The sequence below is a fragment of the Xenopus laevis genome, chromosome 2L (genome assembly GCF_017654675.1).
Source record: "Xenopus laevis strain J_2021 chromosome 2L, Xenopus_laevis_v10.1, whole genome shotgun sequence".
Taxonomy (NCBI): domain Eukaryota; kingdom Metazoa; phylum Chordata; class Amphibia; order Anura; family Pipidae; genus Xenopus; species Xenopus laevis.
The window spans coordinates 180,683,218-180,711,026 of NC_054373.1; the positions used below are offsets into that span (position 1 = coordinate 180,683,218).

Here is a 27,809-nt window from a genome sequence, read left to right on the forward strand (position 1 = left end):
GGACGAGGTTATGCGGGGGCAATTGCCAGTTGGCTGATCTATGTGACATTCATTTAAGAGACCTGTCCAGATGTCTTCATTTTACCCAGAGAGCCCACCCAAAAACCAGGCTGTCTGGGTTAAAACTGGACAGATGGCAACCCTAGAACCCTGGGAATATGCACCCCAAAAACCCAGGGCTGTCACCAGGGGCCGAGTATATGTTTTCAGTGAGAGCACAGGCAGCACTGCCTCAGAGCAGGAGCACCTAATGGCAATAGCAAGTGCAGTAGCAATGGAGCTAATGGATAGAATGGCTGCATTTCAGATGGAATTTCAGGACTCCATGGTTGCAACACATGGTTATTTTAAGAAATGCAATGAAAGCTGTAGTGAAATGAGGAATCTGTGTGGCAGTACATTGGTAACAGCCTCCTCAATCAGACTTAATGTTTTAACAGGATCCTTTCTGCACTGAAATGGAATAATGTTGGGTTTGTGTGAGTGATACGAGAGCCTAGAAGTGGGGTGATCAGTAGCCCCCCTGATTACAGCAGTACAGAGCCAAGGGCACTATTATTACAGCAAATGATCTTCAATGAAATGTTTAAAATCTGCATAAAATTTAAAAGAAACAAAGGTAGAAAATGAAGTTTTATTTAAGGTTTTCTGTTCCCTGATTTTATAAAGTGGAGCCTAGAATCTTCCAGCCATGTTGGTTTTTGTAATACAGTAGTGTATTCTGGACCTTTACATATTCTAAAAGTATCTTGAAGTCTTTTATGGTTACAAATGTGGTTACAAGTAGACACAATTAAAACATTTACATGACAATTATGGGCACAATGAGCACAAGTTTCTTAAAGAAGATCCAAAGTCATAGATGGGTCTCCTGATGGTTTCCTAAAATTCTACATTTATTGCCATTAAATTACATCATCGTCATCGTGTACCGATGAACCAGATGTGCACACTGTTAACTCATGGCCTCCATCTTTGGTTGGCATCTCCGTTATATTCTTCGACTGAAGCTGGAGAGGTGGTGGGCTATGGAAGGTCGGCATGTGTTGGTACAGTATGGCTATGCAAGACCTGGGCTTATAATAGTGCACATGCTCCTTGCCCAGGGCCAGGGGGAGGAAGAAAGGAGCAAAGTGGCTGATGGACTGCAACATACGTACATATAGAGTTGCCATTTTTTACTTATTTTGCACGACTGATACAATGGTCAGACTAGAATGGCAGAAGACTATGAAGATAAAAAAAAAAACCTTCTGCAGTCTCTTGTATTGAGTCTCCTGCTCATAAATGACTAAATAACACTGTTTTGTGGTGTAATTATTGATTCAACTCCATCACTGGGCCCAAGTTCTGTATATTTTAGGAACAGTTGATGTAAAATAGGCATTGTATGTGACAAACCAAAAGGCAGGGGGAAAAGCAATGAACTTTATTGTGTATAGGCTAAAAGTTGACAGTTCTTTCCATGGAAATTAATGAAAACAGGCGGAAGGCTGCATTCCTGATTTCCTTGGTCTTCGCTCCATACACTAGGGGGTTCAGCATGGGTGGGAAGAGCAGATAGAGGTTGGAAAAGGTTACGTGAATGGAGGGTACAATGTGACCGATCCGGTGGGTAATTATGGAGAATAGCCCCAACATGTAGAACAATAAAATAACACAGAAATGGGATGTGCAGGTCCTCAAAGCCTTTTTATTGGCTGTCCTAGTGGAGAGTCCCATAACTGTCTTGAGAATCATGGAGTAGGACAACCCTATAAAAGCTGCATCAAACACAACAACTAGTAAAACCACAGTAAGTCCATATGCACTGTTTATGGTGGTGCTTGTGCAAGCCAACATCACCACGGACATATGATCACAGTACGAATGGGAGATATGGTGTGTCCCACAGTACGGGAGTCTGCTGGCCATGATGGTTAAGGGGGTCACAATGATAGTTCCTCTGATTATAAGGGCCCCCACTATCTTTTGAATGAGAATATTTGTTAATATGCTTGTGTAATGCAAGGGATTGCATATGGCCACGTATCTATCAAAGGCCATAGCCAGCAAGATGCCAGACTCCAGAGTCGAGAGAAAGTGGACAAAAAACATCTGTGTGAGGCAGGAGACAAAGTCAATCTCCTTGTGGTTGACCCAGAAGATACTGAGCATCTTGGGGGCAATTGAGTTGGACAAGAAGATATCTGTGAGGGACAATACACTGAGGAAATAACACATGGGATTATGGAGTTGTTCTTCAGATGCAATAAGGAACAATATGACTCCGTTCCCTAGAATTGCAGTCAGGTACATAATGGAGAGGGGAATAGAGATCCAGATGTGATCAGACTCCAGGCCAGGAATTCCCACAAGCGCAAACATGTTCCTGTTCAATAATTGAGAATTATTGGGAAATTCCATTGCTCTGACCACAGTATGATTTTGTGGCAAGATTTTAATTGTCTTCTGCAAAAGACAAGCTGTTACCCTGGGGACAGAGATATGTGGATATTTTGAAATGTTTTTTAAGAAATTCAGGAATCTCTGCAGATATACATCAACCGAATTAATTGAGTAAGATTTGCACTAATTTCTCCCTCTATTGAATTTACACATTCAGCTTGATGGTGCATTGGGGAACGTCGCTGCCTCACCTGCCTCAAGCCTTGAAATGAAATCTGACCAGAGCCCTGTCTGCCTAAAATTTGCATCTTCTTCTTGTATCTATATGAGGTTCCTCCCACAGTCCAACGCTATACTGCCAGTATTACTGTTACTGTCCATGATACTGATACTCGTTTCTCAGTTCATTTATTTTAGCATTAAATGGGCAAGAGACCTGGAGCCTAAGATTTTATATTTAGGCCTAGCAGTTGCCCTAATGGCTACTGTGTGTCCACAATGATTTGATACACGTAGTGCTATATTTATGTATTATGTATTCCTGTATATTGTCATTCTGTAGAAAAAGTAAATGTACTTGTTTTGTTGATATAACAGCTTCTAAGCAGCTTTGAAATCAATGTACAGTTCAGCTGCACCTCTGCGTCTCTCTAACTGCCTGTTATGTTTGGTTACATTTGCTTATTGGTGGTTTCCTTGAATATTTGCCAAAACATTCTGCCCAAACCTTAATCACTGACTGAGAATAATCTGATATCCCTGTCCCACCTTCTCCCTCTCCTCCGCCTGTGTCTCTGCATCTCCGAGGGGCTCATCTCTGCTCTCTATCAGCCAATTCCTCCTCTTCCCTGGGATTTACTGTATCTGCAGAACAGAATCCATAGAGACGATTCTTATGAAGAATTAAATATCTCAGGTCTGGAAGGGAAACAGGGGGGCACAATGTTATGATCCGTAAGAGTCTGAGAGACATCAGCATAGACCCTCCCTGTGTCATTATTTCTGCATTTTCTGGAAACAATTTTTTTTCTATGGATTTTATATTTTTCACACAAAGAGAAAGATGTACCTCAAGGCAGGGATTTATTCCAGGGCTTGTGTGTGTCCGTCTGTCCTTTGCTTTGCACACATCACAGTGATTTATAGTGAGAGGAGCAGGAACACAAGCACCTTCATCATTAGAATTAACTGATCACATTTCTGTACTTCCCCCTGAACCCCCAATAGTAAATGGGCCCTCTAGTGTCATGTTATAGACTGAGCCAAGCAATGCCGACCAGATGCCACCGCTATTGAGCTCCTGCTTTTCTGTCTACAAAGCTCAGTCATTTCTAAGGTCCGGCACCCAAAGCTGCTGTTGCTCACCCCAGTTCTGTTGGGCAGTGCCTGTGAATACTCACCAGATCCGATATCTGGCCAATCCCAACAGCAGAAATGTATAACAGGAGCTGAGCCTTCCCTCACTACAGGCCAGTCTGGGAGTATATATAGGGGATCTCTCATATACCAAGGAGAGGTGGGAGACTCCCACAGGGCACCCATACATCACAGTGTAACCTGGACACTTACAAACTCCTGATGTTCCCCTTGGTAACTCCCTTGTCCCTCCTCAGATCCTCATCCCATAGCTCTGAATTAGTGTTAAATACTGACTCCCCTGGTGCCCTCCTGTAACTGCCCAGAGAATAAGAACACACAGCTGTACAGGGGCAATTGTACTAATAATTACATGGAGAGTATATGGAAAACTGTACCCTTTCTTAAACACATGCCAACATACACACTCACAGTCTAGTACAGTTCCTACAGATACACTTGCACACACACTGGCACATTTATTACATCTCTATATCACTCTATGTAACAGCTCACTGGAGACATGATTCCCACTGCCCACTGGCAATATCGCCCCCTGCAGTTTGAGCACAACTGCTGTCTCCAGCCATACTGGGGGGGGGGGGATTTGTAGTGATTGGCATATATCTCTGTATAACTCTAAAGTGAATTGATGAATAATCAGCCTTGTATTGAGAGTTTTACATGTTGGAATCACAGATCTTTACTGCTAAAGGTTTGTGGTGGACTTGGACTTCTATATAAGCCCATAACATCATGTGTAGCATGTCTAGCCTACTGCCAAGGATTAGGTTAGGGGCGCTGTTAAGGCGGAGGTGGGAAGGTTGAGTCTTTCAAGCAGGGGCTATAACGGCAGGTCACGGAGAGGAAGGAAAGGAGAAGGTGACGAGTCAGAGTTGGCTGGAACAGGATGGAGTGGGTATAAAGAGCAGAACTGGAGCAGGGCAGTGCTGGCAAAGAGGATGGGGACTGGATACAAAGGTTCAGATAGGAATAGGAACAGGACCAAGCAGGACTGTAACAGGAGCAAGGTCAGGATAAGGCTGTTGCTGGGCAAGAGCTGCAAAGGCCAGGTGATAATGAGCCAGCCCACCGGCTGCTCATCTGGCCCAATGGTCAAGACACTAACCCAGAAACCCAGAGGTCCCTGGCTCAAATCCCAGCAGAGCCTGACATTTTCCCCCTCCTCACCAGGTGCCCAAAGGCCTGAAACTTTTAAGTGCCTGGGGTACTGACAGGAGTGCAGGCAGAGCCACCCTTGTGGGTGCCCGGTGTTCAGGCAATTGTACGGACAGAGACACCTTTGAGGGTGCCCAATTTAGTGGTAAAGCTACAAGCAGAGCCACCTTTGTGGGTACCAGAGGTACTGGCAGGAGTTTGGGGGGGCAGAGCCACCCTCGTGGGTGCCCAGGTATTAAAGGTTATGGTTAAAGTACACTTGACAGAAGCCTCACTCCTGGGGGCACAGGACTCAGCAGAAGCCCCACTCCTGGGGGAAGTCAGCATAGGAACAGGAGGCAGCTGTGGGGGAACTGGCTCTGGAGATGTGAGCAGTGGATGCTGCTGGGCAAGGGCTGCAAAGGCCAGGTTATAGATAATGAGACACCCTACTGATTGCTCACCTGGCCCAATGGTCAAGACACTGAGCCAGAAATCCCTGACACCTACTGCTTTGTTAATATGTAGTTCTTCTGCACACCATCAATTTATGACATCACAGCACACAATAGTTAGACATACTTTAATACTGAGAATATTGCCTCCCAGAGGGTTGGGGTCTCTCCAGCTGGAGGGAAATGTTGGGAGTGGATTATCACAATACAACGGAGGTGGGAGAATCTGATGAGGTGCTACAACAACCCATTAAGGCTTATTTGGAGTCGGGCAGGAGGAGGTTCTGGTACCAAGTGGGGGGTAGCAAGTCAAAAAAAATGAGGCCCACGGATGTCTCTACCAAAGAAACTGCTCCTGGCTGGGAGGACTATGCCAAGTAGGAGAGACATTTCCGGGTCGTGCCTGGGTGCACTGACCCCAAGCTACTTGTCTCTGTATCCTGGGTAAAGGGTTATTAAGTTTAAGGTACAGAAGAGGTGGGGTATTATATGTGGAGGAACCCTACTTAATTTAGATTCTGGTCAATATTCTGACCCATCCAGACTGATTCCAACGTATAAAGACCTGGAAATCTGTTCAGATGTTGGAATGGAGATGGGGCCACACAGTGATAAATCATGCAGCGTTGCAGGAAAAACTCCCATTTCCACCAGTGTAGGACCCACACCCTGCTGTAAAGGTATTGTGTAATTTCAAATTAAAGGGGTTGTTCACCTTTAACTGTAATGTAGAGAGGGATATTCTGAGACAATTTGTAATTTCAAAAAAAGGGGAGAGGTGGAGCTGAAAGGGAGAGGAGGAGTTGAGTGGAAATAGGTGGAGGGGAGAGAAGGAGCTGCGTGAAGAGAGGTAGAGTTGAATGGGGAGAGGTGGAGAGGACAGGGGAGAAAGGTGGAGCTGAGACTGGAGAGGAGCTGAGTGGAGAGAGGTGGAGCCGAGTGGAGAGAGGTGGAGCTGAGAAGGCAAAGCAGCATTTAGTACATGGAATAGTACATGGGGAGAGGACAGAGGAGAAAGGTGGTGCTGAGTAGAGACAGGGTCAGATTTACATAGCAGGCGCCCCTACATTGTTACAAAGTTACATAGTTACATAGTTAAATTGGATTGAAAAAAGACAAAGTCCATCAAGTTCAACCCCTCCAAATGAAAACCCAGCCCCATACACACACCCCTCCCTACTTTCACATAAATAATATATACCCATATCTATACTAACTATAGAGCTTAGTATCACAATAGCCTTTGATATTATGTCTGTCCAAGAAATCATCCAAGCCATTCTTATAGTCATTAACTGAATCAGCATCACAACATCACCCGGCAGTGCATTCCACAACCTCACTGTCCTGACTGTGAAGAACCCCCTACGTTGCTTCAAATGAAAGTTCTTTTCTTCTAGTCTAAAGGGGAGGCCTCTGGTACGTGATTCTCTTTATGGGTAAAAAGGTCCCCTGCTATTTGTCTATAATGTCCTCTAATGTACTTGTAAAGTCTAATCATGTCCCCTCGCAAGCACCTTTTTTCCAGAGAAAACAACCCCAACCTTGACAGTCTACCCTCATAATTTAAGTCTTCCGTCCCTCTAACCAGTTTAGTTGCACTTAGTCTCTGCACTCTCTCCAGCTCATTTATATCCCTCTTAAGGACTGGAGTCCAAAACTGCCCCCATACTCCAGATGAGGCCTCACCAGGGACTTATAAAGAGACATAATTATGTTTTCATCCCTTGAGTTAATGTCCTTTTTTATACAAGAACTTTATTTGCTTTAGTAGCCACAGAATGACACTGCCCAGAATTAGACAACGTGTTATCTACAAAAACCCCAAGATCCTTCTCATTTAAGGAAACTCCCAACACATTGCCATTTAGTGTATAACTTGCATTTATATTATTTTTGCCAAAGTGCATAACCTGCATTTATCAACATTGAACCTCATTTTCCAGTTTGCTGCCCAGTTTTCCAGTTTAGACAAATCACTGTGCAAAGTGGCAGCATCCTGCATGGAACCTATAGTTCTGTACAATTTAGTATCATCTGCAAAAATAGAAACAGTACTTTCAATGGCCACCTCCAGGTCATTAATAAACAAGTTGAAAAGCAAAGGACCTAGTACAGAGCCCTGCGGTACTCCACTAACAACACTGGTCCAATTAGAAAATGTTCCATTTACCACCACTCTTTGTAGTCTATCTTTTAGCCAGTTCTCTATCCAGGTACAAATACTATGTTCCAGGCCAACATTCCTTAATTTAACCAGTAAACTTTTGTGTGGCACTGTATCAAATGCTTTAGCAAAGTCTAAGTAAATCACATCCACTGCCATCCCAGAATCGAGGTCTCTACTTACCTTCTCATAAAAAGAAATTAAGTTAGTCTGGCAAGATCTATAACGCATAAAACCATGCTGGCACAAACTCATAGTATTATGATTTGCTATGAAGTCCAGTATCTTATCCTTTATTAACCCTTCGAAAAGCTTTCCTACCACTGACGTCAGATTAACTGGCCTATAGTTTTGAGGCTGAGAACGGGATCCTTTTTTGAATAGAGGCACCACATTAGCAATTCGCCAGTCTCTTGGCACTATGCCAGATATCAATGAATCCTGAAAAATTAAGTAAAGAGGTTTGGCAATCACAGAGCTAAGCTCGCTAATTACCCTGGGATGAATACCATCTGGCCCCGGACCTTTGTTAATCTTAACATGTTCTAGTCTCTTTTGAATTTCTTCATGTGTGAACCATGCATCATTAGTTGTATTACTAGAATTGGGACTGTTAAGAAGGAAACCTTCACTTACTGGTTCCTCATTTGTGTAGACAGATGAAAAATATGAGTTCAGAATCTGCGCTTTTATTTTGTTTTCATCAACCAGCTGACCCCCCTCTGATAGTAAGGGTCCCACCCCTTCCTACTTCATTTTTTTACTATTAACATATTTAAAAAACAATTTTGGATTTTTTTTACTGCTTGCTGCAATATCCTTTTCCATATCAATTTTAGCTTGCCTTATAGCTTCTTTGCATGATTTATTGGCCTCCTTGTACCTTATAAATGATTCGGCTGTACCAGCTAACTTGAAAGCCTTAAAAGCACGTCTTTTCTTACCCACCTCAACACCAACACTTCTATTGAACCAAATGCCCTTATACTGTCAAAGTTTGCACGTCTGAAATGTAGTGTTTTAGTTCGTCCCTTATAGAATTGCTTCTGCAACAGAATCTCAAAGGAGACCATGTTATGATCACTATTCCCTAAATGCCCCTCACCCACACAAATGTTAGAGATGAGTTCAGTATTATTAGTTATTTGCTGGGCTTCATACTCGTCACTTATACAAGGTGGTTTATAACATACACCAATGATAATTCTCTGTTACCTTTTGCCCAGTCAAAATCTCTACCCAGAGGGATTCTACACCCTCACCAGTGGCAGCTATTGGTATTTCTTTAGCGCATGGCTTTAATTAAGGCTTTACATACAAACACACTCCTCCACCCGCTATTTAATCCCTCTGTCCCTCCTAAAAAGTGTGTAACCATTTAAATTCACAATCCAGTCACATGTTTCATCCCACCAGGTCTCAGTGATACCAATTATATCATAATGTTTAGAGCATGCAATTAATTCTAGGTCTCCCATTTTACCTGACAAACTCCATGCATTTGCAGCATACAGCGGAGGTTCCTACTTTTACTTTTGAAATTAGCATTACTTAGTGGAGAATTATATGTTAAGTTATTATTATTCTGTTTTCCTTATAACAGAGGGACCTCCTTAGCTGGTAAACTGTATGCCCCCCTCACTCTTCCCCCATGACCCCTTACAAATCCCACTGCCCCGTCTACCCTAGCTTCCCCATAATTCTTTGTCTCACCCACCCCCCTTGCCTAGTTTAAACTAGGCCCGCTCTTGTTAGTTGCCCACATCCCCTCCCGTATTTTTGCTCAAATTTTCCTCATTGGGACCAAAGCAATGGACATTGGGAAACTAAAAAATCTATTGTATCTCCTGCGAATCCCCAGTGTTTCTGAACCATTGTGGGTGTGGTTGGGCAGTATGCCGCCCCCTAAAATCCTGCCACAGTAGGCCCGGGCCTTGGTGGCCTCTCCACAAATCAAGGCCTGTGTAGAGAGAGGAGGAGGTGAAAGGGGAGAGGTGGAGCTGAATATAGAGAGGTGGAGAGGACAGGGGAGAAAGGTGGAGCTGAGACTGGAGAGGAGGAGCTGAGTGGAGAGAGGTGGAGCCGAGTGGAGAGAGGTAGAGCTGAATGGGGAGAGGTGGAGAGGACAGGGGAGAAAGGTGGAGCTGAGACTGGAGAGGAGGAGCTGAGTGGAAAGAGGTGGAGCTGAGAAGGGAAAGCAGCATTTGGCTATTACAGCTCATATTACATAATAGTTCCCTTTTAATCTCTGTAACTGTGAATATCACATGTATTTCTAGTTTTCTAAACTACTGGAGATGAGGGGGGGGACACAAATTAATGGTGGGAATTTCACCTGTTCCATTTCTCTGCAGCTGCCTAGGTCACTAATCTGCAAACCTGAATAGTCGCTCCAGCAATAGAGCCACAAGTATTGTCTACAGGGCAACATTTTCCTTAATCACTGCTGTCCTGACTCCAGAGCCAATGTACCACTGAAACATTGCACTGGTAACTGCCTGGGACTTCACTTCCCATAATGCTTTGCATCTTCTATGATTCACAGGCCTGAGAAAAGGGGGAGCGAGAGAGCATGAAGGCATTATGGGAACGGCCTTCCCCTCCAGGGACTGTCACCTCTCCAGTCCATAATGAACACTGCTGCGAGGCTCATACACCTCAGCAACCGCTCCTCCTCTGCCTCACCATTCTGTCAATCCCTGCACTGGCTTCCGTTACCTTTCAGAATCAAATTCAAATTAATGACCCTGACTTTCAAAGCACTTCATAACTCTGCCCCACCCTACATCTCTGAACTCATCTCTATATACTCACCCAATCGCTTACTACGCTCCTCTACTGACCTGCTTCTCAACTCTTCTCTCATTACCTCCTCACATGCTCGCATTCAAGACTTTGCAAGGGCTGCTCCCCTCCTCTGGAACGCTCTCCCACGGTCTGTCCGACTTTCTCCCAACCTTTCTGCTTTCAAGAAATCTCTTAAAACGCACTTCTTTCGAGAAGCCTACCCTCATTCTGCTTAACTACCAAACGCAACACCACATACAATACCACATTTCTCACCCACTTAATTTGATCTTGCCCACTCCCACACCTTGTGTATTACTCCCTTCCCTTTAGAGCAGTGATCCCCAACCAGTAGCTCGTGAGCAACATGTTGCTCTCCAACCCCTTGGATGTTGCTTTCAGGTTCCTCAAAGCAGCTGCTTATTTTTGAATTCCAGGCTTGAAAGCAAGTTTTAATTGCATAAAAACTAAGTATAGTGCCAAGTAGAGCCTCTTGTAGGCTACCAGTCTACTAGGGGCTACCAAATAGCCAATCACAGCCCTTATTTGGCACTCCAAGGGACTTTTTCATGCTTGTGTTGCTCCCCAACTCTTTTTACATTTGAATGTGGCTCACAGGTAAAAAAGGTTGGGGACCCCTGCTTTAGAGTGTATGCCTATGCATAGGGCCTTCCTCACCTTTTTGTACCTGTATTGATTGTGATGTTTGTTACTCCATATATTCTATGTATATAATTCATGTCATTTAGTTGTATAATCATATTTACTCTACAGTGCTAAGCAATATGTTGGCGCTATATAAATACATGTTAATAATAATAATAATAATAATAATAATAAATAGTCCTGCCTATAAGAGAACCAGTTACAATTCAATGGTACAAGCAGGCAGGAGTCAGAACAAGCAGTTACAGACAGACAGATAGACAATGCTTTCAGTATCACTGACAGTTACAAATAACTTTAATTACTGAACCCCCAGTGACTGTAACTAAGAAGCTGACTGGCTGGTGTACCAGGATCTTGGTAACTCTGTGTGAATGTGGAGTGTGATTGGCTGGAGGGCAAGAGGCTAAAGGAAAAGTTACACCAAGGAACAAAAATGCTTTTACACCAAACATTCACCTTAACTAGACTGGATCTGTTGTCTGTTTCTGCTGAGTGTTTTAAGGCAGTTCAGGAATCAAAGGCTCTGCTGAACTCAATAGACCAGGTGGATATGTCATTAACAGATAGAGAACAGCAGCTGCCACAGCTCATACAACAACACTGCAGGTAGAAAACAGGACTTTTGCTTTGAGAAAAACCCATTCACATTTACAGGAGAGAAATAAAGTTACTTCAAATGAATGTCTTCTATGTTACATACCCAATAATAATACCAATGGTAATTCCAATAATGATGATAATAATAATAATAGCAGCATGCAGAGAATTCTGTATGAGACTGATCATCACTCATTGTCTGGTCTTGGTCTCCCCCTTGTGGGAACAAATGGAACTGATATAATACAATATTATACTGTAGGATCAGAACTTCTGAGTGACAGATGAGAGACAGGTGAGTGAGGTGAGTGACAGGCGAGAGACAAGTGAGACAGGCGAGTTTCAGGTGAGTGACAAGTAAGCCTAGAAGTGGGGTGTTCAGTAGCCTTCCCCCAACTACAGCAGTACAGAGCTAAAGGCACCATAACTACAGCAAATAACATCAATGGGTGCTGGGAATTTACAGGATGATGGAGAGAAAAAAAGTCACCCCTACAATGAACAGCCTCCCCCAGCCCATGACCTGTGTCCTACCGGGCGGATCTGCTATTCCAGGCAAGAGACGAGGGCACTGGGTTCAGCAATGCTCTATTTATGGGGGGCCGGTGGGGCTGCCTTGTGCCCACCTACACTGTATTGTGCTCCTCATGCCGGATATTTTATGCAGAATCAGGTGAAATGCTCTTTGAAGTGACACTCTCTTTCACCCCAATGCTGCTCTCTCACCCCAGTGCTGCTCTCACCCCAGTGCTGCTCTTTCACCCCAGTGCTGCTCTTTCACCCCAGTGCTGCTCTTGCATCCAAATGCTGCTCTCTCACCCCAGTGCTGCGCTTTCACCCCAGTGCTGCTCTTTCACCCCAGTGCTGCTCTTGCACCCCAATGCTGCCCTTGCACCCCAATGCTGCTCTTGCACCCCAGTGCTGCTCACTCACCCCAGTGCTGTTCTCTCACCCCAATGTTGCTCTTTCACCCCAGTGCTGCTCTTGTACCCCAATGCTGCTCTTACATTCCAAGTAAATGACCCAGTAGGTAAATATGTAAAAGGGAAGTAAAAGCAAAGTGTGTGATGGAATAAGAATAAAAGTAGCCCGGGGGGGGAATTAATTAGTCAGGACTATTGGGGCTGGGCCGTGGATGAGTTTGCTTGTTTACCCCGCCCCCCCAATCCTGACCCCTCCTCCTGAGACTGCTTTCCTACTGCAGCCCCCCCCTCCCATCCTTTCCACCCACACTAATCTTTTCACCGCTGGAGGGGGTACGGGGGTCCCGTCGCTATTGCAAATTGGCTCTTAAAGTTGAAATTTAAAATTACCACGAGTGACTTTTTCTACCTCCTGAGCAGGGTTGTCAGGTCTAACTTTCAAAACTAGCCAAAGTCGGCTACAAAACCAGCCCAAAACTAGCCAAGAGGCACTTCCCAAACATAACACAAATTGTGCAGTGAAATAAAGTCTAAAAAATAAATGAATAGAAATATAAATATATCTTTTTCAAATTTTTCCATGAAGCTAAATGAGGGAGATTCGCCCATCGCCGGGGGTATAGGGATCCCATAAGGCCTAATTCATATACAATTTCAATAAATATTGGTAAAACAGGTCAAACCTCTAGACATTTTAGAAATCCAGCCAGTGATGCAATAACCTTGCCCCAGTTTCATAACTCCACCAACATCATTGTGTTCACCTCTGATGTCATCATGCCTGTTCCTTCATCACTGCCCCACCCACAATGCTATCTCCCCCCCCCCCGTGTTCAGGTTTAGCTATCAACAAAGGTGGCAACCCTAGACTGGGGTACAGAGCCCAAAATCTGGTAAGTCCCAACTTCTACACAAGTCAGTCCCATTGCATGCTGGGTATTGTAGTCTTACATTCAACTTGGCAAAGTTTGGCAAAAACGACATTACCCAACATGCATTGGGAGACTTGGCACATTAGGGCAAGAAAAACCTTTGGCTGGTTTCCAAAGTACAAACCAGCCAAAGGCCCCAAAAGTAGCCCAAATCTGTACCTTGACTAGTTTGTACTTTCAAAACCCACCTGAGCTTTAAATTAGTAGCCCAATTTGGCTGCAAAATTGCCAACCCTGCTCCTGAGGCAAATTTCTCATCGCCCCCATGCAACGCTTTCAGCCCCGTCTACTTATGGGCTACACTCTGTGTGTGTCAGTTAATTGGTGCCACAACCAGGGGCCACAGCAGTTTCTCAAGGGCCACTGTTTGGAGTAGGAGCCAAGGAGGAAGCAGAGCTGAGACTGAGATTGGACTGAAATAGGCTTTATTGAAGCACAGGTAGATAAAAGGTAGGTAAGTAAGTAGGTAGATAAAAGGTAGGTAAGTAAGTAGGTAGATAAAAGGTAGGTAAGTAAGTAGGTAGATAAAAGGTAGGTAAGTAAGTAGGTAGATAAAAGGTAGGTAAGTAAGTAGGTAAATAAAACAATTAAAAGCAGGATAAAGCGAGTTGGAGTCTACAATGAGGAACACAAGGGGTTAAACTCCGTGCCAGTGAGTGGGTGACATTCTCCTCCCATTCCCAGCACATGGGCATCTCCATTTGGTAAATTTTCTAAATAAAATCTAATAAAATAATTTCCAACTTCAGTAAGTTGTAAAATGATCAAGTTGCCCTTTAATCTCCCCCTCCCAAGCACCTGTCTCTACCTGCGCTGGGGCACAAGGGGGCTCAGTGAGATTGGGCCTATAGTACAGGGCACGAGGCAGAGGGAATGGGGGTGAATATGGAATATTTGTGGCACCGCCAACAATCCAAAGGGTCCCCCCAGCCCTGAGTACAACAAGGGATCTGTCATTCCTTGGCAACGATTGGTTCAATACTGATTCCATATTAAACATCAAAAAAAAACATCAAAAACCCTTATCTGCAGTGTAACTCAGAGGGTGGCGCTGTTCTATTGCAGTCCTATGAAGCAAAGTGGTGGGAAGCGGTACTGCAACTAATCATCTATAAACCTCATGTCTAAAATCACTTTTGTTGAATAAACATTTCACCCAAAAATAGCCTAAAATACATCATCGTCCTATCATAATCAGTTAAAACATTATATTAACATTTTGTTTATATACAACCAACTGAAAGGCAATAAATATAAATATATGGTGACACTGCTCAGAAACTGCTGTTATGAGAGTCAGGGGCACCCCACTTGCTCTGGGGCGCTGATACAAATCCAGTGTTATTTTGCTTATTATTTGGGGAGCCCTAGCTGATCACTTTCACCAGGGAATGTCCCCTTAGGGTGTCCTTCCATACCCAGAATGCCGCATGGAGGGGCTCAGTGAAGGAGGCAGTGAAGGTGTGGAGATGTGTGATTGGCTCACCGAGTTCATAGAAGGACAGACGTCCGGCCTGGTAGTCCAATGAGATTCTGATTCTGGTGCAGGAGGGGACGTGGGGCAGATCAGTTCCGTGACTGTCGTGTCTGACCGAGTAGCCGTTGTTCCACCTCCATAAACACCACGACTTGATGTTATTCCCAATCCAGAACTGGTTCCCTTTCCTCCCGATACTGGGATAGGCCACCCCGACCCTCCAGCTCCCAGACTCACTCACCTCCATGTCCCAGAAATATTGCCCCGAGGTGAAGGAGTTGTTGCTGAGAACTTGGTAACCGATAAATCTGGAAGGCGTCTGGGGCCTGAGCTGATTGGCCGATGTCCATGACGCAGTTCTCCGGTCCTCGGACACGGCGACATTGTTACTAGCGGTGTCTATATCCAGTCGTATGTGTGTAGCCCCCTTCCCATACACCCCCCATCCCTTGGCCACCGTGACAATGCTGTCTAGGCCAGAGTGCAACGTCTCTGAGATCAGATCCTTATCCAGATCCCCCACAGTAAGGACCTTGGGGTCACTGCCCTCTCTCCCCCCATCATCCTCTGCTCTGTCTGATTCCCCTGCCTGTAGGACGGCCAATGGATCCGCCATGTTGCACAGCTCCTCAGTCTGAAGAATCTTCCTGGAAAGCTCCTCCTTCTTTAACTCCAGCTGTTGGATCAGTTCAGAAACCTGCAATGAAAGCTCCTCCTCCTGCCGGGCGACCTCTCTCAGGACTCGCTGCTCCAGGGCTTCCAGCCGCTCCCTGATGTCGACAAATAATGCGACGACTCGCTCAGTCTCAGCAGCCGCTTGTTCCTGCACTTCCCTCCTGCGCTCCTGCAGCCTCCACCCCCCTCGCTCCGCCTCCTCTATCATCAAGGGCAAGTTCAGCAGAACCTTCCTCAGTTTCTCCTTCTTCTTCTCGGAGGCGTCGCTCAGCAGTTCCACCCTGTGGCGCTTGTGTTGGCCGGCCAGACAGCAGGACGCACAGATACAAGAGGAATCCACGTAGCAGTAATACTTGAGGGGCTCCCGATGGACGGAGCATTTCCTCATCTCCAGGGCAGCTGTGGGAGTAGTCAGTACATGTTCCGCCGACCTGCTGTGCACTCGCACGTGGGACTCACACAGAGAAGCCTCACACAGGAGACAGGACTTGGCTGCAGGTACAGGGGAGTGAATACAGTAAGTGCAGAAGATCCCCGTCCCGTCCGGCTCGGGCTGAGCACAAAAGAATCGCTCCGCTATATTCCCCAGAGTTCTGTTCCGCTGCAGAGCCGGGCGCTCCATATACTGAGCTCTGCACTCTGGGCAAGTATAGACCCCCCCAGTGGCCTCCTGGGTGTCCAGCACCTGCACAATGCAGCCCTGGCAGAAGTTGTGCCCACACGGCAGCATCACCGGATCAGAATAAATAGTCAGACACACGGAGCAGTTCAACTCGTCTCTCAGATCTGCAGCCGCCGCCATCACTGAAACAACAGAAATACTTTATTTGTATTGAATGTTATCTTTATATTTATAATACATTTTTAATACACAAAAGCCATGAATATCTTGTAAATTATATCCTTATAAACGGTGAGTTCTGATGTCATCAGTTATAAACGGTGAGTAGTGATGTCATTTCTGTCATATGACTCACTGAAACTTTTGTATTATAATAAATAAAGTACCCCTGTTGGAAAATATGAGGATATTTGAAGTAACCTCAGAGTTACATGACCTGTATAAAAACACTCAGCCTTGTGTTTTTATATTGTTATGGAACTCCTCGGTGACTTAAAATATCCTTATATTTTACAAAAGGGAGTACTTTATTCACTATATAAATACACAAGAGCCCTAAATATTCTGTAAATTATATCCTTATAAGCCTTATGTTTTTATATGGTCATGAAACTCCTCAGTAACTTATAATATCCTTATATTTTACAAGAGGGGGTACTTTATTTACTATATAAATACTGCTCAATGATGTCATTGGTTATAACTGGTCCTTCCACTTAACATTTAGGATGTAAGAAATCAGTTCCCTGTATAACTCAGACAAATACAAGATTCCTCTGCACTCAACCCATTATCAATATATTTATAAGACAGAGACATTTTGTGCTACTGCTACTGAAAAAAGCCTTACCCTTTAAACAAAACAGGGATTGTTTGTCCATATATTACAATATATTTAAGCTGAACAACTACGTCACAGTCATCCCATATCTGGCCAGTCCTACGCTTAATTTTCATCTGATTCATTAAGAATTCTATTATACATTTTACAAAGGGACTAAGTTTTACCTGCAACTTACTAGCTGCTTTCAAAGTAAAACTCCCATACTTGGCTGCCCTTTTATTAGACACTAGTGGGATCACCTGACTATAGCTGGGAAGGGTGGGAGCTACAACATGGAGCTGGTCACTGCTCCTGTATAAACTATAACAAACAAGGGAAAGTTGTGTTAAACAAAACAGGGATTGTTTGTCCATATATTGCAATATATATTGCCGTATATACTCGAGTATAAGCCGACTCGAGTATAAGCCGAGGTACCTAATTTTACCTACGAAAACTGGGAAAATTGACTCTAGTATAAGCCTAGACACAACTACAGCCCTGTCTCCCAGCAGCGCACATTCTGCCAAAGCGAACCCCCAGGTACCCCATTGCCAAACGGATTACTGTGTGCATTGTCCCACTGTCCCACCACCATGTGCAGAGGGTGCTGTTTGATATTGCCATCACTGTAAATCTTTCGTATAAACAACAGAGGGCGCTGTGTGATATTGCAGTCACTGTTATTCTTTCATATAACCAACAGAGGGTGCTGTGTGATATTGCAGTCACTGTTATTCTTTCATATAACCAACAGAGGGCGCAGTGTGATATTGCCATCACTATTATTCTTTCATATAACCAACAGAGGGCACTGTGTGATATTGCAGTCACTGTTATTCTTTCATATAACCAACAGAGGGCACTGTGTGATATTGCAGTCACTGTTATTCTTTCATATAACCAACAGAGGGTGCTGTGTGATATTGCAGTCACTGTTAATCTTTGATATAACCAACAGAGGGCGCTGTGTGATATTGCAGTCACTGTTATTCTTTCATATAACCAACAGAGGGTGCTGTGTGATATTGCAGTCACTGTTATTCTTTCATATAACCAACAGAGGGCGCTGTGTGATGTTGCCATCACTGTTATTCTTTCATATAACCAACAGAGGGTGCTGTGTGATATTGCAGTCACTGTTATTCTTTCATATAACCAACAGAGGGCGCTGTTTGATATTGCAGTCACTGTTATTCTTTCATATTACCAACAGAGGGTGCACTGTTATTCTTTCATATAACCAACAGAGGGCATTGTGGGATATTGCAGTCTCTCCCCAAGTGTACTGTTGATATAGGAATGATTAAAAGTGACTGCAATCTCAGCTACTCAGGTCGGGTACCGCTGACCCGAGTATAACCTGAGGTAGACTTTTTCAGCACATTTTGGATGCTGAAAAACTCGGCTTATACTCGGGTATATACGGTGTACAACAGATGAGAATTGAGCGTAGGACTGGCCAGATATGGGATGACTGTGACGTGGTTGTTCAGCTTAAATATATTGCAATATATGGACAAACAATCCCTGTTTTGTTTAAAGGGTAAGGCATTTTTCAGTAGCAGTAGCACAAATGTCGCTGTCTTAAATATATTGATAATGGGTTGAGTGCAGAGGAATCTTGTATTTGTCTATATGTATTTTGTGGTCACACCCTCATTGCACCCCCACCTAATGATTTTAAAAATTAGTGGTGAGCACAACTTCCCCTGTATAACTCAGTGACTTCTAATATCCTTATCATTTACAGTAGGGGGTATATTATCCCTTATAATACATGAGTGATACTCAGAGTTCCCTGTATAACTCAGCCTGCAGCCTTGTGCCTTTATATGGTCACAGAACAACCCCTCAGTGACTTCTAATATCCTTATCATTTACAGTAGGGGGTACATTATCCCTTATAATACATGAGTGATACTCAGAGTTCCCTGTATAACTCAGCCTGCAGCCTTGTGCCTTTATATGGTCACAGAACAACTCCTCAGTGACTTCTAATATCCTTATCATTTACAGTAGGGGTACATTATCCCTTATAATACATGAGTGATACTCAGAGTTCCCTGTATAACTCAGCCTGCAGCCTTGTGCCTTTATATGGTCACAGAACAACCCCTCAGTGACTTCTAATATCCTTATCATTTACAGTAGGGGGTATATTATCCCTTATAATACATGAGTGATACTCAGAGTTCCCTGTATAACTCAGCCTGCAGCCTTGTGCCTTTATATGGTCACAGAACCCCTCATTGACTTCTAATATCCTTATCATTTACAGTAGGGGGTACATTATCCCTTATAATACATGAGTGATACTCAGAGTTCCCTGTATAACTCAGCCTGCAGCCTTGTGCCTTTATATGGTCACAGAACAACCCCTCAGTGACTTCTAATATCCTTATCATTTACAGTAGGGGGTACATTAGCCCTTATAATACATGAGTGATACTCAGAGTTCCCTGTATAACTTAGCCTGCAGCCTTGTGTCTTTATATGGTCACGGAACCCCTCAGTGACTTCTAATATCCTTATCATTTACAGTAGGGGGTACATTATCCCTTATAGTACATGAGTGATACTCAGAGTTCCCTGTATAACTCAGCCTGCAGCCTTGTGCCTTTATATGATCACAGAACAACCCCGCAGTAGTTCTGTATAAAATAGAAGATAAATGCCAGGGTGCCAATAAAGAGAAAATGAAGATCAAGTGACCAGACCCTCTAAAAACCTAGGGAAGGCTAAGCCCAAACCTAATTGACAAAAAAAAGTACAAGAAAAAGCTTTACCGACTGTTTTTCCCTTCAAATTGGTAATCCTGGTCCTGCCACAAGGGGATTGGCTGGTCTTGGAGGAAGAAATGTGTCACTTCCTGCAGACAAGCCAATCCCATTAGCGGTGAGGAACTTGCATTGCATTCATCTTGCCAATATTCTGGGGTCATTACACATGAATGTTGTACTTTGGTGTTTAGTTATTCAGGCACAGGATCCACGTGCAGCATAATAATAACTAGAGAGGTACATTTCCTGAAGAAAATGTGAGTGGTGCTTGCCGTGGCAAAACTCAGGCCCAAATCTGATTGGCTGTTGTTGCCCCGCCCCTTTTTTTCCTAATTGTGAACCACAGTCACTCAGTGACTAACATACCAAAGTTTGGGAATGCTGTCATTTAATGTGTAAAAATGGCAGCATTTCTATTTTTTTTCTATTGAAAATCAATGAATGAAATTTGATTGGTTGTTGGTGGCTCCGCCCACTTTTTCTAAACTTGAAGTGGAAACCCCCAGCGACCACATTTGTGATATTCAAGGTCCCTGACATCAATACTGAGAGAATGGCAGCCTTCTTAATTTTTCCCATTAAAACCAATCAAAGAAATCTGATTGGTTGGTTTTGGCTCCACCCACTTTTCTTAATTTTAATCCCAGTCCCCCAGTGACCAACTGTGCCAAGTTTGAGGACCCTGCCATTAACCGTCTAAGAGCGGCAGCAGTTTAAAATTTTCCTATTTAATTGAATGGCTGAAATTTGATTGGCTGTTGTAGACTCCACCCACTTTTTGTAAATTTTGGCTGCAGTCACCCAGTGACCCACGGTGCCAAGTTTGGGAGCTCTGGCTTTATTACTGTGAGAATTACAGCTGTTTACATTTTCTCATTGAAGTCAATAGGGAAAATCTGATTGGTTGTTTGCGGCTCCGCTCACTTTTTTGGGTCCCCAAAATAGGACAGAAAAGTCACAACACCCCATTCCCGAATAAGCTGAACGGTTTGACACCTCATTCATGGGTCTGCGACAAACTAATTATTCGATAAATTCCCCATTATAAGTCAATGGGGCAAATTTGGGGACCTCTCCTGCCCCGGGGTAAAACTTATACCCTCGTGTGGGGTATCATCTGACACAGGTCGCAAACCTCTTCAAATGTGGTAAATTTAACGTTTCTACAAGATTCCCTCTCTGCGCTAGAATCCGTCAAAAGTTGGCCTCAATGTTAATCTATCCCCTTAGAAAAGTCATACCACCCCATTCCCGATTAAGCCGCATGATTTGACACCTCATTCATGGGTCTAGGACAAACGGTGCGGGACTAGTTACGCGCCAAACTTTCATACGGAAGAAGAATAAAAATAAGTTTGCAAGATAACAGTAGTGATGCTTTGCTTCGCAAGCACCACTAATTATACATGTAACTGTCCTGGCAGATTTTTGGGAGCATTCTACATGAAATATGCAGCTTTGCTTCGTATTGATCCTACTTTGCAATATTAGTACATACCTCCCAACATTTTGGAAATAAAAAGAGGGACAAAAAAGTTGCTGCGCGATGTTTCCCCAAGAGACCTGCTTATCTTATATTGTTACAATTACTTATTTGCTTATCTGAAATTGTTACAAATGTATTTTATCTACTATTGTGGCTGTTCTGGGCTCTCTGGCAAAAGCCAATTAAGTTAGAAACTCTGTTTCTTTTTTTGACTGTTCAGTGCAGAGAAAATCTGGACTTTCCAGTACAAATGAGGGACTGCGGATTGAGCTGCCATAAGAGGGACTGTCCCTCTAAAAACGGGACAGTATTTAATGGAATTAAATGTGCTTTTATCAGAGCTTGTTTTGTGTAACTAGACATAATATTGCTATTACATATATCTAGCAATGTCTTCTGGGGGATTTTATAAAAAGAGGTCAATGGAGTTGTTTGTGAAGGAGTCCGTCACCCAAATTCACTGCCTAAACTCAACCATCACTAATCATGTGACCAGAGAGCTTTCCTTCATCACAGCAGCTCCGGCCTTCACTTCAGGTAGGAATTCACAATCCAGGAGTAAAGAAACAAATCGCTTGTCCCTCCCAGGGTTGTCAGGTCTAATTTTCAAAACCAGCCCAAAACTAGCCAAGGGGCACTTCAAAAGTAGCCCAAATATTGCACAATATGTGCAGAGAAAATACGTCTAAAAAATAAATGAAAATACCCCTTTTTCAAATTTTTCCATGAAGCAAAATGGGACAGATTCACCCGTCGCCAGGGGCATAAGGGCCCAGGAGGTATAGGGGTCCCTAATACATATACAATTTCACTAAATATTAGGGATGCACCGAATCCACTATTTTGGATTCGGCCGAACCCCCGAATCCTTTGCGAGAGATTCGGCCGAATACTGAACCGAATCCTAATTTGCAGTGGAAGGGGAAAACATATTTTACTTCCTTGTTTTGTGACAAAAAGTCACGTGATTTTCCTCCCTGCCCCTAATTTACATATGCAAATTTGGATTCGGTGTGGCCGGGCAGAAGGATTCGGCCGAATCCGAATCCTGCTGAAAAATGCCGAATCCTGGCCGAATCCCGAACCGAACCCTGGATTCGGTGCATCCCTACTAAATATTGGTAAAACAGCTCAACCTCTAGACATTTCGGTCACCAGCAGAATTTTGCTCCAAAAATGTCTGAAATTGAGGAAAGTCACCAGAAAACGTGAGAATGCTTAAGAGTGGCGGGACACTGGGGTACAGAGGCCAAAATCTGGCAACTCACGACTTCTACACAAGTCAGTCCCACTGCATGCTGGGTATTGTAGTCTTACATTCAACTTGGCAGTCGGCAACTTGTTAAACAAAAACTACATTACCCAACATGCATCGGGAGCTAACGTAACTGGAGTCGGGCGGGCCCTGGTGCGGGAGGTGCCGCCGGGCCCCCACCCCCCTCCGTACCTGATTATTTTAACCGAAATCGACCGATGCGGCCGGAAATCAGCAGTGCGCGAGCTGCAGGGGGGCCCTGAGGGGGTACGGGCCCTGGCCCAATTGCACCCCCTGCTCCCCCGGTAGTTCCACCCCTGATCGGGAGACTTGGCACATTAGGGCAAGAAAAAGCTTTGGCTGGTTTCCAAAATGCAAACTAGCCAAAGGCCCAAAAAGTAGCCCAAATCGGTACCTTGGTTAGTTAGTGCTTTCAAAACCCACCTGGGCTTTAAATTAGTAGCCCAATTTGGTTGGAAAACTGCCAACCTGGCAACCCCAGTCCTGCCTAAAATAACCTGGGAACAGGAAGTACTTCTGCTTTTTCCCTTCAGAGTATAAAGTCCCCGCCCTGCCACTAGGGGATTGGCTAGTCTGCAGGAAGTGTCACATTTCTTCCTCCAAGTCCAGCCAATCCCCTTGTGACAGGATCGGGACTGGGAAGGTTTAGTTTGTGTCAGTCACATTTTAGCTTTTGTCTCATTGAATATTAAACCTTCAGCAGTGACTGTACATGGCAGCACTGGGATATTCCTTAAATTAATAATAACTGAGAGACACAGTGGTGAAAAAAGAAACGTGTGTGTTTCCAGGCACATTCCACCATAGCAACCAATATGTAACCATGGCAAACAGTTCCCAATAGCACTGGTTGATGGGAAATGTCCTTCACAAGGGATCATGTGACAACATACAGGGAATAACAGAATATTATATTAGGATATATATATATAGTGTTTATGGAACGCACAAGCTTAAGCCAAAAACTCAACCTGGGTGCTAATCCAGGAAAAATAATGTATAGATGCAAAAACAACAGCACTCCTAGGAAATTTCCAACACCAGTATATGTAACGCAGAATAAAAAATAGGTTTATTAATTCCAATGTTTCAGTTTCGTATTTCTTCCCTGATGAAAGTTCCGATACGGAACTGAAACAATAGAATTAATAAAAATATATATATATATATATATATATATATATATATATATTTTTGCTTTACATTTACTCGTGTAGGAAATTTCCTAGGAGTGCTGCAGGTTATATATATATAAATATAAGGACAGTGGAAGCCACAAGACATGACCAATAAAATCAATGGGGAAAAACTGAAATAGATCTGGGTGGGACAGAGACACAGGGCGGGACTAAATTAGGCTCAAGCAAAAAAAGGTGCAAGAAATGCATTACAGGCAGCACCGCCTACAACTAGTGATTCTATAGTGTCCCACCTGCTGAATTCAACTCCTCTGTGTATTAAACTATGTCTTTCCTTGTGTATAATGTCCCCCCAGTATCTGTAGCCACGGCCTTTCACTGATTATTATTATCATTACTCTTGTTACTACTATTATTATTATTACTCTTATTATCATTATTATTATTACTATTATTATTATTACTATTGTTACTAGTATTAATACTCTTATTATCATTATTATTATCATTATTTCTATTATTATTATCATTACTATTGTTACTAGTATTATTATTATTACTACTATTATTGCTATTATTATTATTCTCATTATTATTACTATTATTATTATCATTACTATTGTAATTATTATTGCTATTATTATTATTCTCATTATTATTACTATTATCATTACTATTGTTATTATTATTACTATTATTGCTATTATTTTTATTCTCATTATTATTACTATTATTAGTATAATTACTATTGTTATTATTATTACTATTATTGCTATTATTATTATCATTATTTTTTATTATTATTATTATTATTATTATCATTATTATTATTATTACTATTATTATTATCATTACTATTGTTATTATTACTATTATTGCTATTATTATTATCATTACTATTGTTATTATTATTACTACTATTATTGCTATTATTATTATCATTATTATTACTATTATTAGTATCATTACTATTGTTATCATTATTACTATTATTGCTATTATCATTATTATTATTATCATTATCATTACTATTGTTATTATTATTACTATTATTATTATCATCATCATCACTATTATTGCTATTATTACTATTATTAGTATCATTACTATTATTGCTATTATTATTATTACTATTATTATGCGTGTGATATGTTGGCCAGTCAGTAGTCAGTCTGTGCTGCTGGTGGTGCCAGTGTATTCAGTGATTTTGTTGAATAATGTGCTATAAATGTTGCTAAATAAATAGATTATGAGCCGGGGATGCCTTTAGCCCAGGAGGGCTCACACTTTACTAATGTGGCATCTACTCTTAGCGATGTCGTCCCATTATGATCTACAGCCATAAAAGTATTGTTAGTATTCTGTTCCATGGAAAATAATGTACATGAGAAAATGTGTCTGGCTAACAAACAACTATTTCTTATGTAGCCATAACAAATAATAGTAATAAATATTGGAATGAAAAGAATGAAACAGGAGGCTGATATAGACAAGCTGTTTGTTTACAGAGTCTTGAGATCTACTGATCTACTGCCCCACGCTCTCATGCACTAGAAGCGCAGACATCGCACAACAGCGCCCCCATGTGGCAGAGTCTGATAGAAACTTTGCATTAAGACTGTTCATGTAACTATTACCTGGTTGCTAGGTTCTGTCACCTTGACAACATGATAAAAAAAAAGCTAAGCTATGAGGTTCATTAGCTTGAAATGCCAATAGCTGTATAATACCTAATAAATGTTAACTTACCCTTTACATGACTTCTAGTTCATTCTGTGACAGAGCGACTTACCTGATTTCTGGGTTTGAGAGTCACAAAGTGCCCCTGTTTCCCCTCAGTGACTGGACCCCATTTCTCTGTATCAGGAAGAGAAAAGGAATATCAGTCACATGGTGCTCAGTGGGATGCTGGATGAGCATGCTGGGAAATGAAGTCTTTCTGTCACTTTACTCTTATGCACCACCAGGGCCATAAAACTACATGTTCCAGAATGCCTTGCAACAGGGGAGAGATGTGAGTTGCAGCCAATCCCAGGCTCTGTCCCCGCCCATCAGTATAGAATGGAGCAGCTGATTGGCTAAATCACAGGCAGTTTGATCCCAGCTCCTTCTCTGGTTCCTTTCCAGTTCTATTTATTACTGGGATTAGCACCCACTTCTGTCCGTCTCAGAGTGGAAATAATGTTCTGTGAATGTTCCTTTATGTAATGATAACAATGTTTCATGTTTATAAACAGGAAGAAAAGCCACAAATCTTAATTCTGTAATAGTGTGTTGTCTGCCCAAAATTCTCCCCATTGACCTTTATATGTGCCCTTAATATTAATATTAATTATCAATAATTAATATTCCTTATATGAACCTTTCAACTTTAGCTTCAGTCTTATCATCCTTATTTACATAAATCTTGTTCCTTTCTATGTTTCAGCTTCTTTCCCCTCTCCGTTCCTAACAGCATCACTGTTTTCATTAAAGGGGTTGTTCACCTTTAAAGTAACTGTTAGTATGATGTAGAGAGGGATATTCTGAGACAATTTGCAATTGGTTTTCATTTTTCATTATTTGTGGTTTTTGACTTATTTATCTTTTTATTCAGCAGCTCTCCAGTTTGCAATTTCAGCCGTCTGGTCGCTAGGGTCCACTTTATCCTAGCAACCATGCATTGATTTGAATAAGAGACTGGAATATGAATAGGAGAGGCCTAAATAGAAAGATGAGGAATAAAAAAAGCAGCAATAACAATACATTTGTAGCCTTACAGAGCATTTGTTTTTTAGATGGGGTCAGTGACCCGCATTTGAAACCTGGAAAGAGTGACAAGAAGAAGGCAAATAGTTAAAAAACTATACAAAATGAAGACCAATTGAAAAGTAGCCATTGCATAACATACTAAACATTAACTTAAAGATGAACAATCCCTTTAACAATGTAACAATGTAAATTAGTGACTATCTAGAGGAAGAGTAGCGGAATGGGCCACAGCAGCTACAAATGGCTACAATATGGCTGCAAATGGCTACAATAGGGCAGACAGGAGAGCAGAGGATGAAGTCCCATTAGGGTACAATAGGATGAAACTAGAAGAGCAGAGACTGGAGGCAGAGGAGGCAGAGATTTAGGATCACAAGGTTGAAGCAGGTCCACAGCTCCAGAGTAGCGAACTAACTTTAAAAACAAGGTCCTCCACCAAAAAATCCAAAAAAGGGCCAAGTGCAAACAGTTCCTGTTGAGAGGAACCCCAGGGATGGAACTAGGGGGAGGCAGAAGAGGCACCTGCCTGGGGTGCCAAGAATAGGGGGGCGTTAGGTACCTCTTAAATTGTGCACAAAACCAACCCATTCCAGATCAACTCAATGGGAACTTCATAGACCAACTGTTGTTTCCTTCTTGTGGCCCTTACCCTTAAAGACTATAGATGATAAATCAAAGGTAGAACATTTCCCAGAATACTCTAGTAGTCCATACACATTATTTGGTTGTAAGAGAATTTTGTGATCTGAAATGACCCCATCAGAGTCTTTGATGATCGATATGAAACTTGTGCCAAGGAAATGGAATCCAGAATATCAGAGAACGAGGGGCTGTCGGTTCAGGAAAAACTCAGATCTGAGAGAAACCTGGAATGAAACAGCAGAGAAATGGGAATCAAGGAAAGGGCAACTGTATTCCAAACGGTTTCCAACATGAATATAGGGTTGCAGTCATGGTGTGCACTAATAATAAGAGTAAAATTTATTCCTAAAACTAACAAGCAAATAATTTCCCTTATCACTTTCTCCACTTCTTCTTGATGAGAGAAGTGCAAGTTCTGAGGGCCAGCTGGAAAGCTTGGTCAGTCTACAGAGGGATTAAAGGGTTCCACTTACAACCTGAGCAGAACATTGAGTTTCATAGGGTTTCTCTTCATCCACGACAAGCTAGTTGCTCAGGGGTTTGGCAATCATTCCTTCTTCACCATCACAGGCTGCTTTGGGGTTGACATTAGAAGGTTCTCCTAAAACCCAGAAGAGGTTCTGATTCCTGTGGATGAGGTGTTCAAAGTGTGTACAGCGGATCTTGGTTCTTGGGTCACCCACCTTTTTGCATCTCTTCTACT

At 42.7% G+C, this 27,809-nt stretch overlaps 2 protein-coding genes across 3 annotated transcripts; both read right to left on the minus strand.

The window, feature by feature from the left end:
- Positions 1–1,102: 1,102 nt before the first annotated feature.
- On the minus strand, positions 1,103–2,732 carry LOC121400072 (olfactory receptor 52N2-like). Its single transcript, XM_041582751.1, has one exon. The coding sequence runs from the start codon at positions 2,404–2,406 to the stop codon at positions 1,444–1,446; it is 963 nt and encodes a 320-aa protein (XP_041438685.1). The 5' UTR covers positions 2,407–2,732; the 3' UTR covers positions 1,103–1,443.
- An 11,108-nt stretch (positions 2,733–13,840) lies between these two features.
- Positions 13,841–25,639, minus strand: trim25l.L (E3 ubiquitin/ISG15 ligase TRIM25-like L homeolog). Of its 2 annotated transcripts, NM_001091413.2 has the most exon segments (3): positions 13,841–13,982; positions 14,010–16,388; positions 25,506–25,539. In NM_001091413.2, a coding segment is annotated over 1 exon segment (1,587 nt). In that variant the 5' UTR covers positions 16,387–16,388; positions 25,506–25,539; the 3' UTR covers positions 13,841–13,982; positions 14,010–14,799.
- Positions 25,640–27,809: the final 2,170 nt, after the last annotated feature.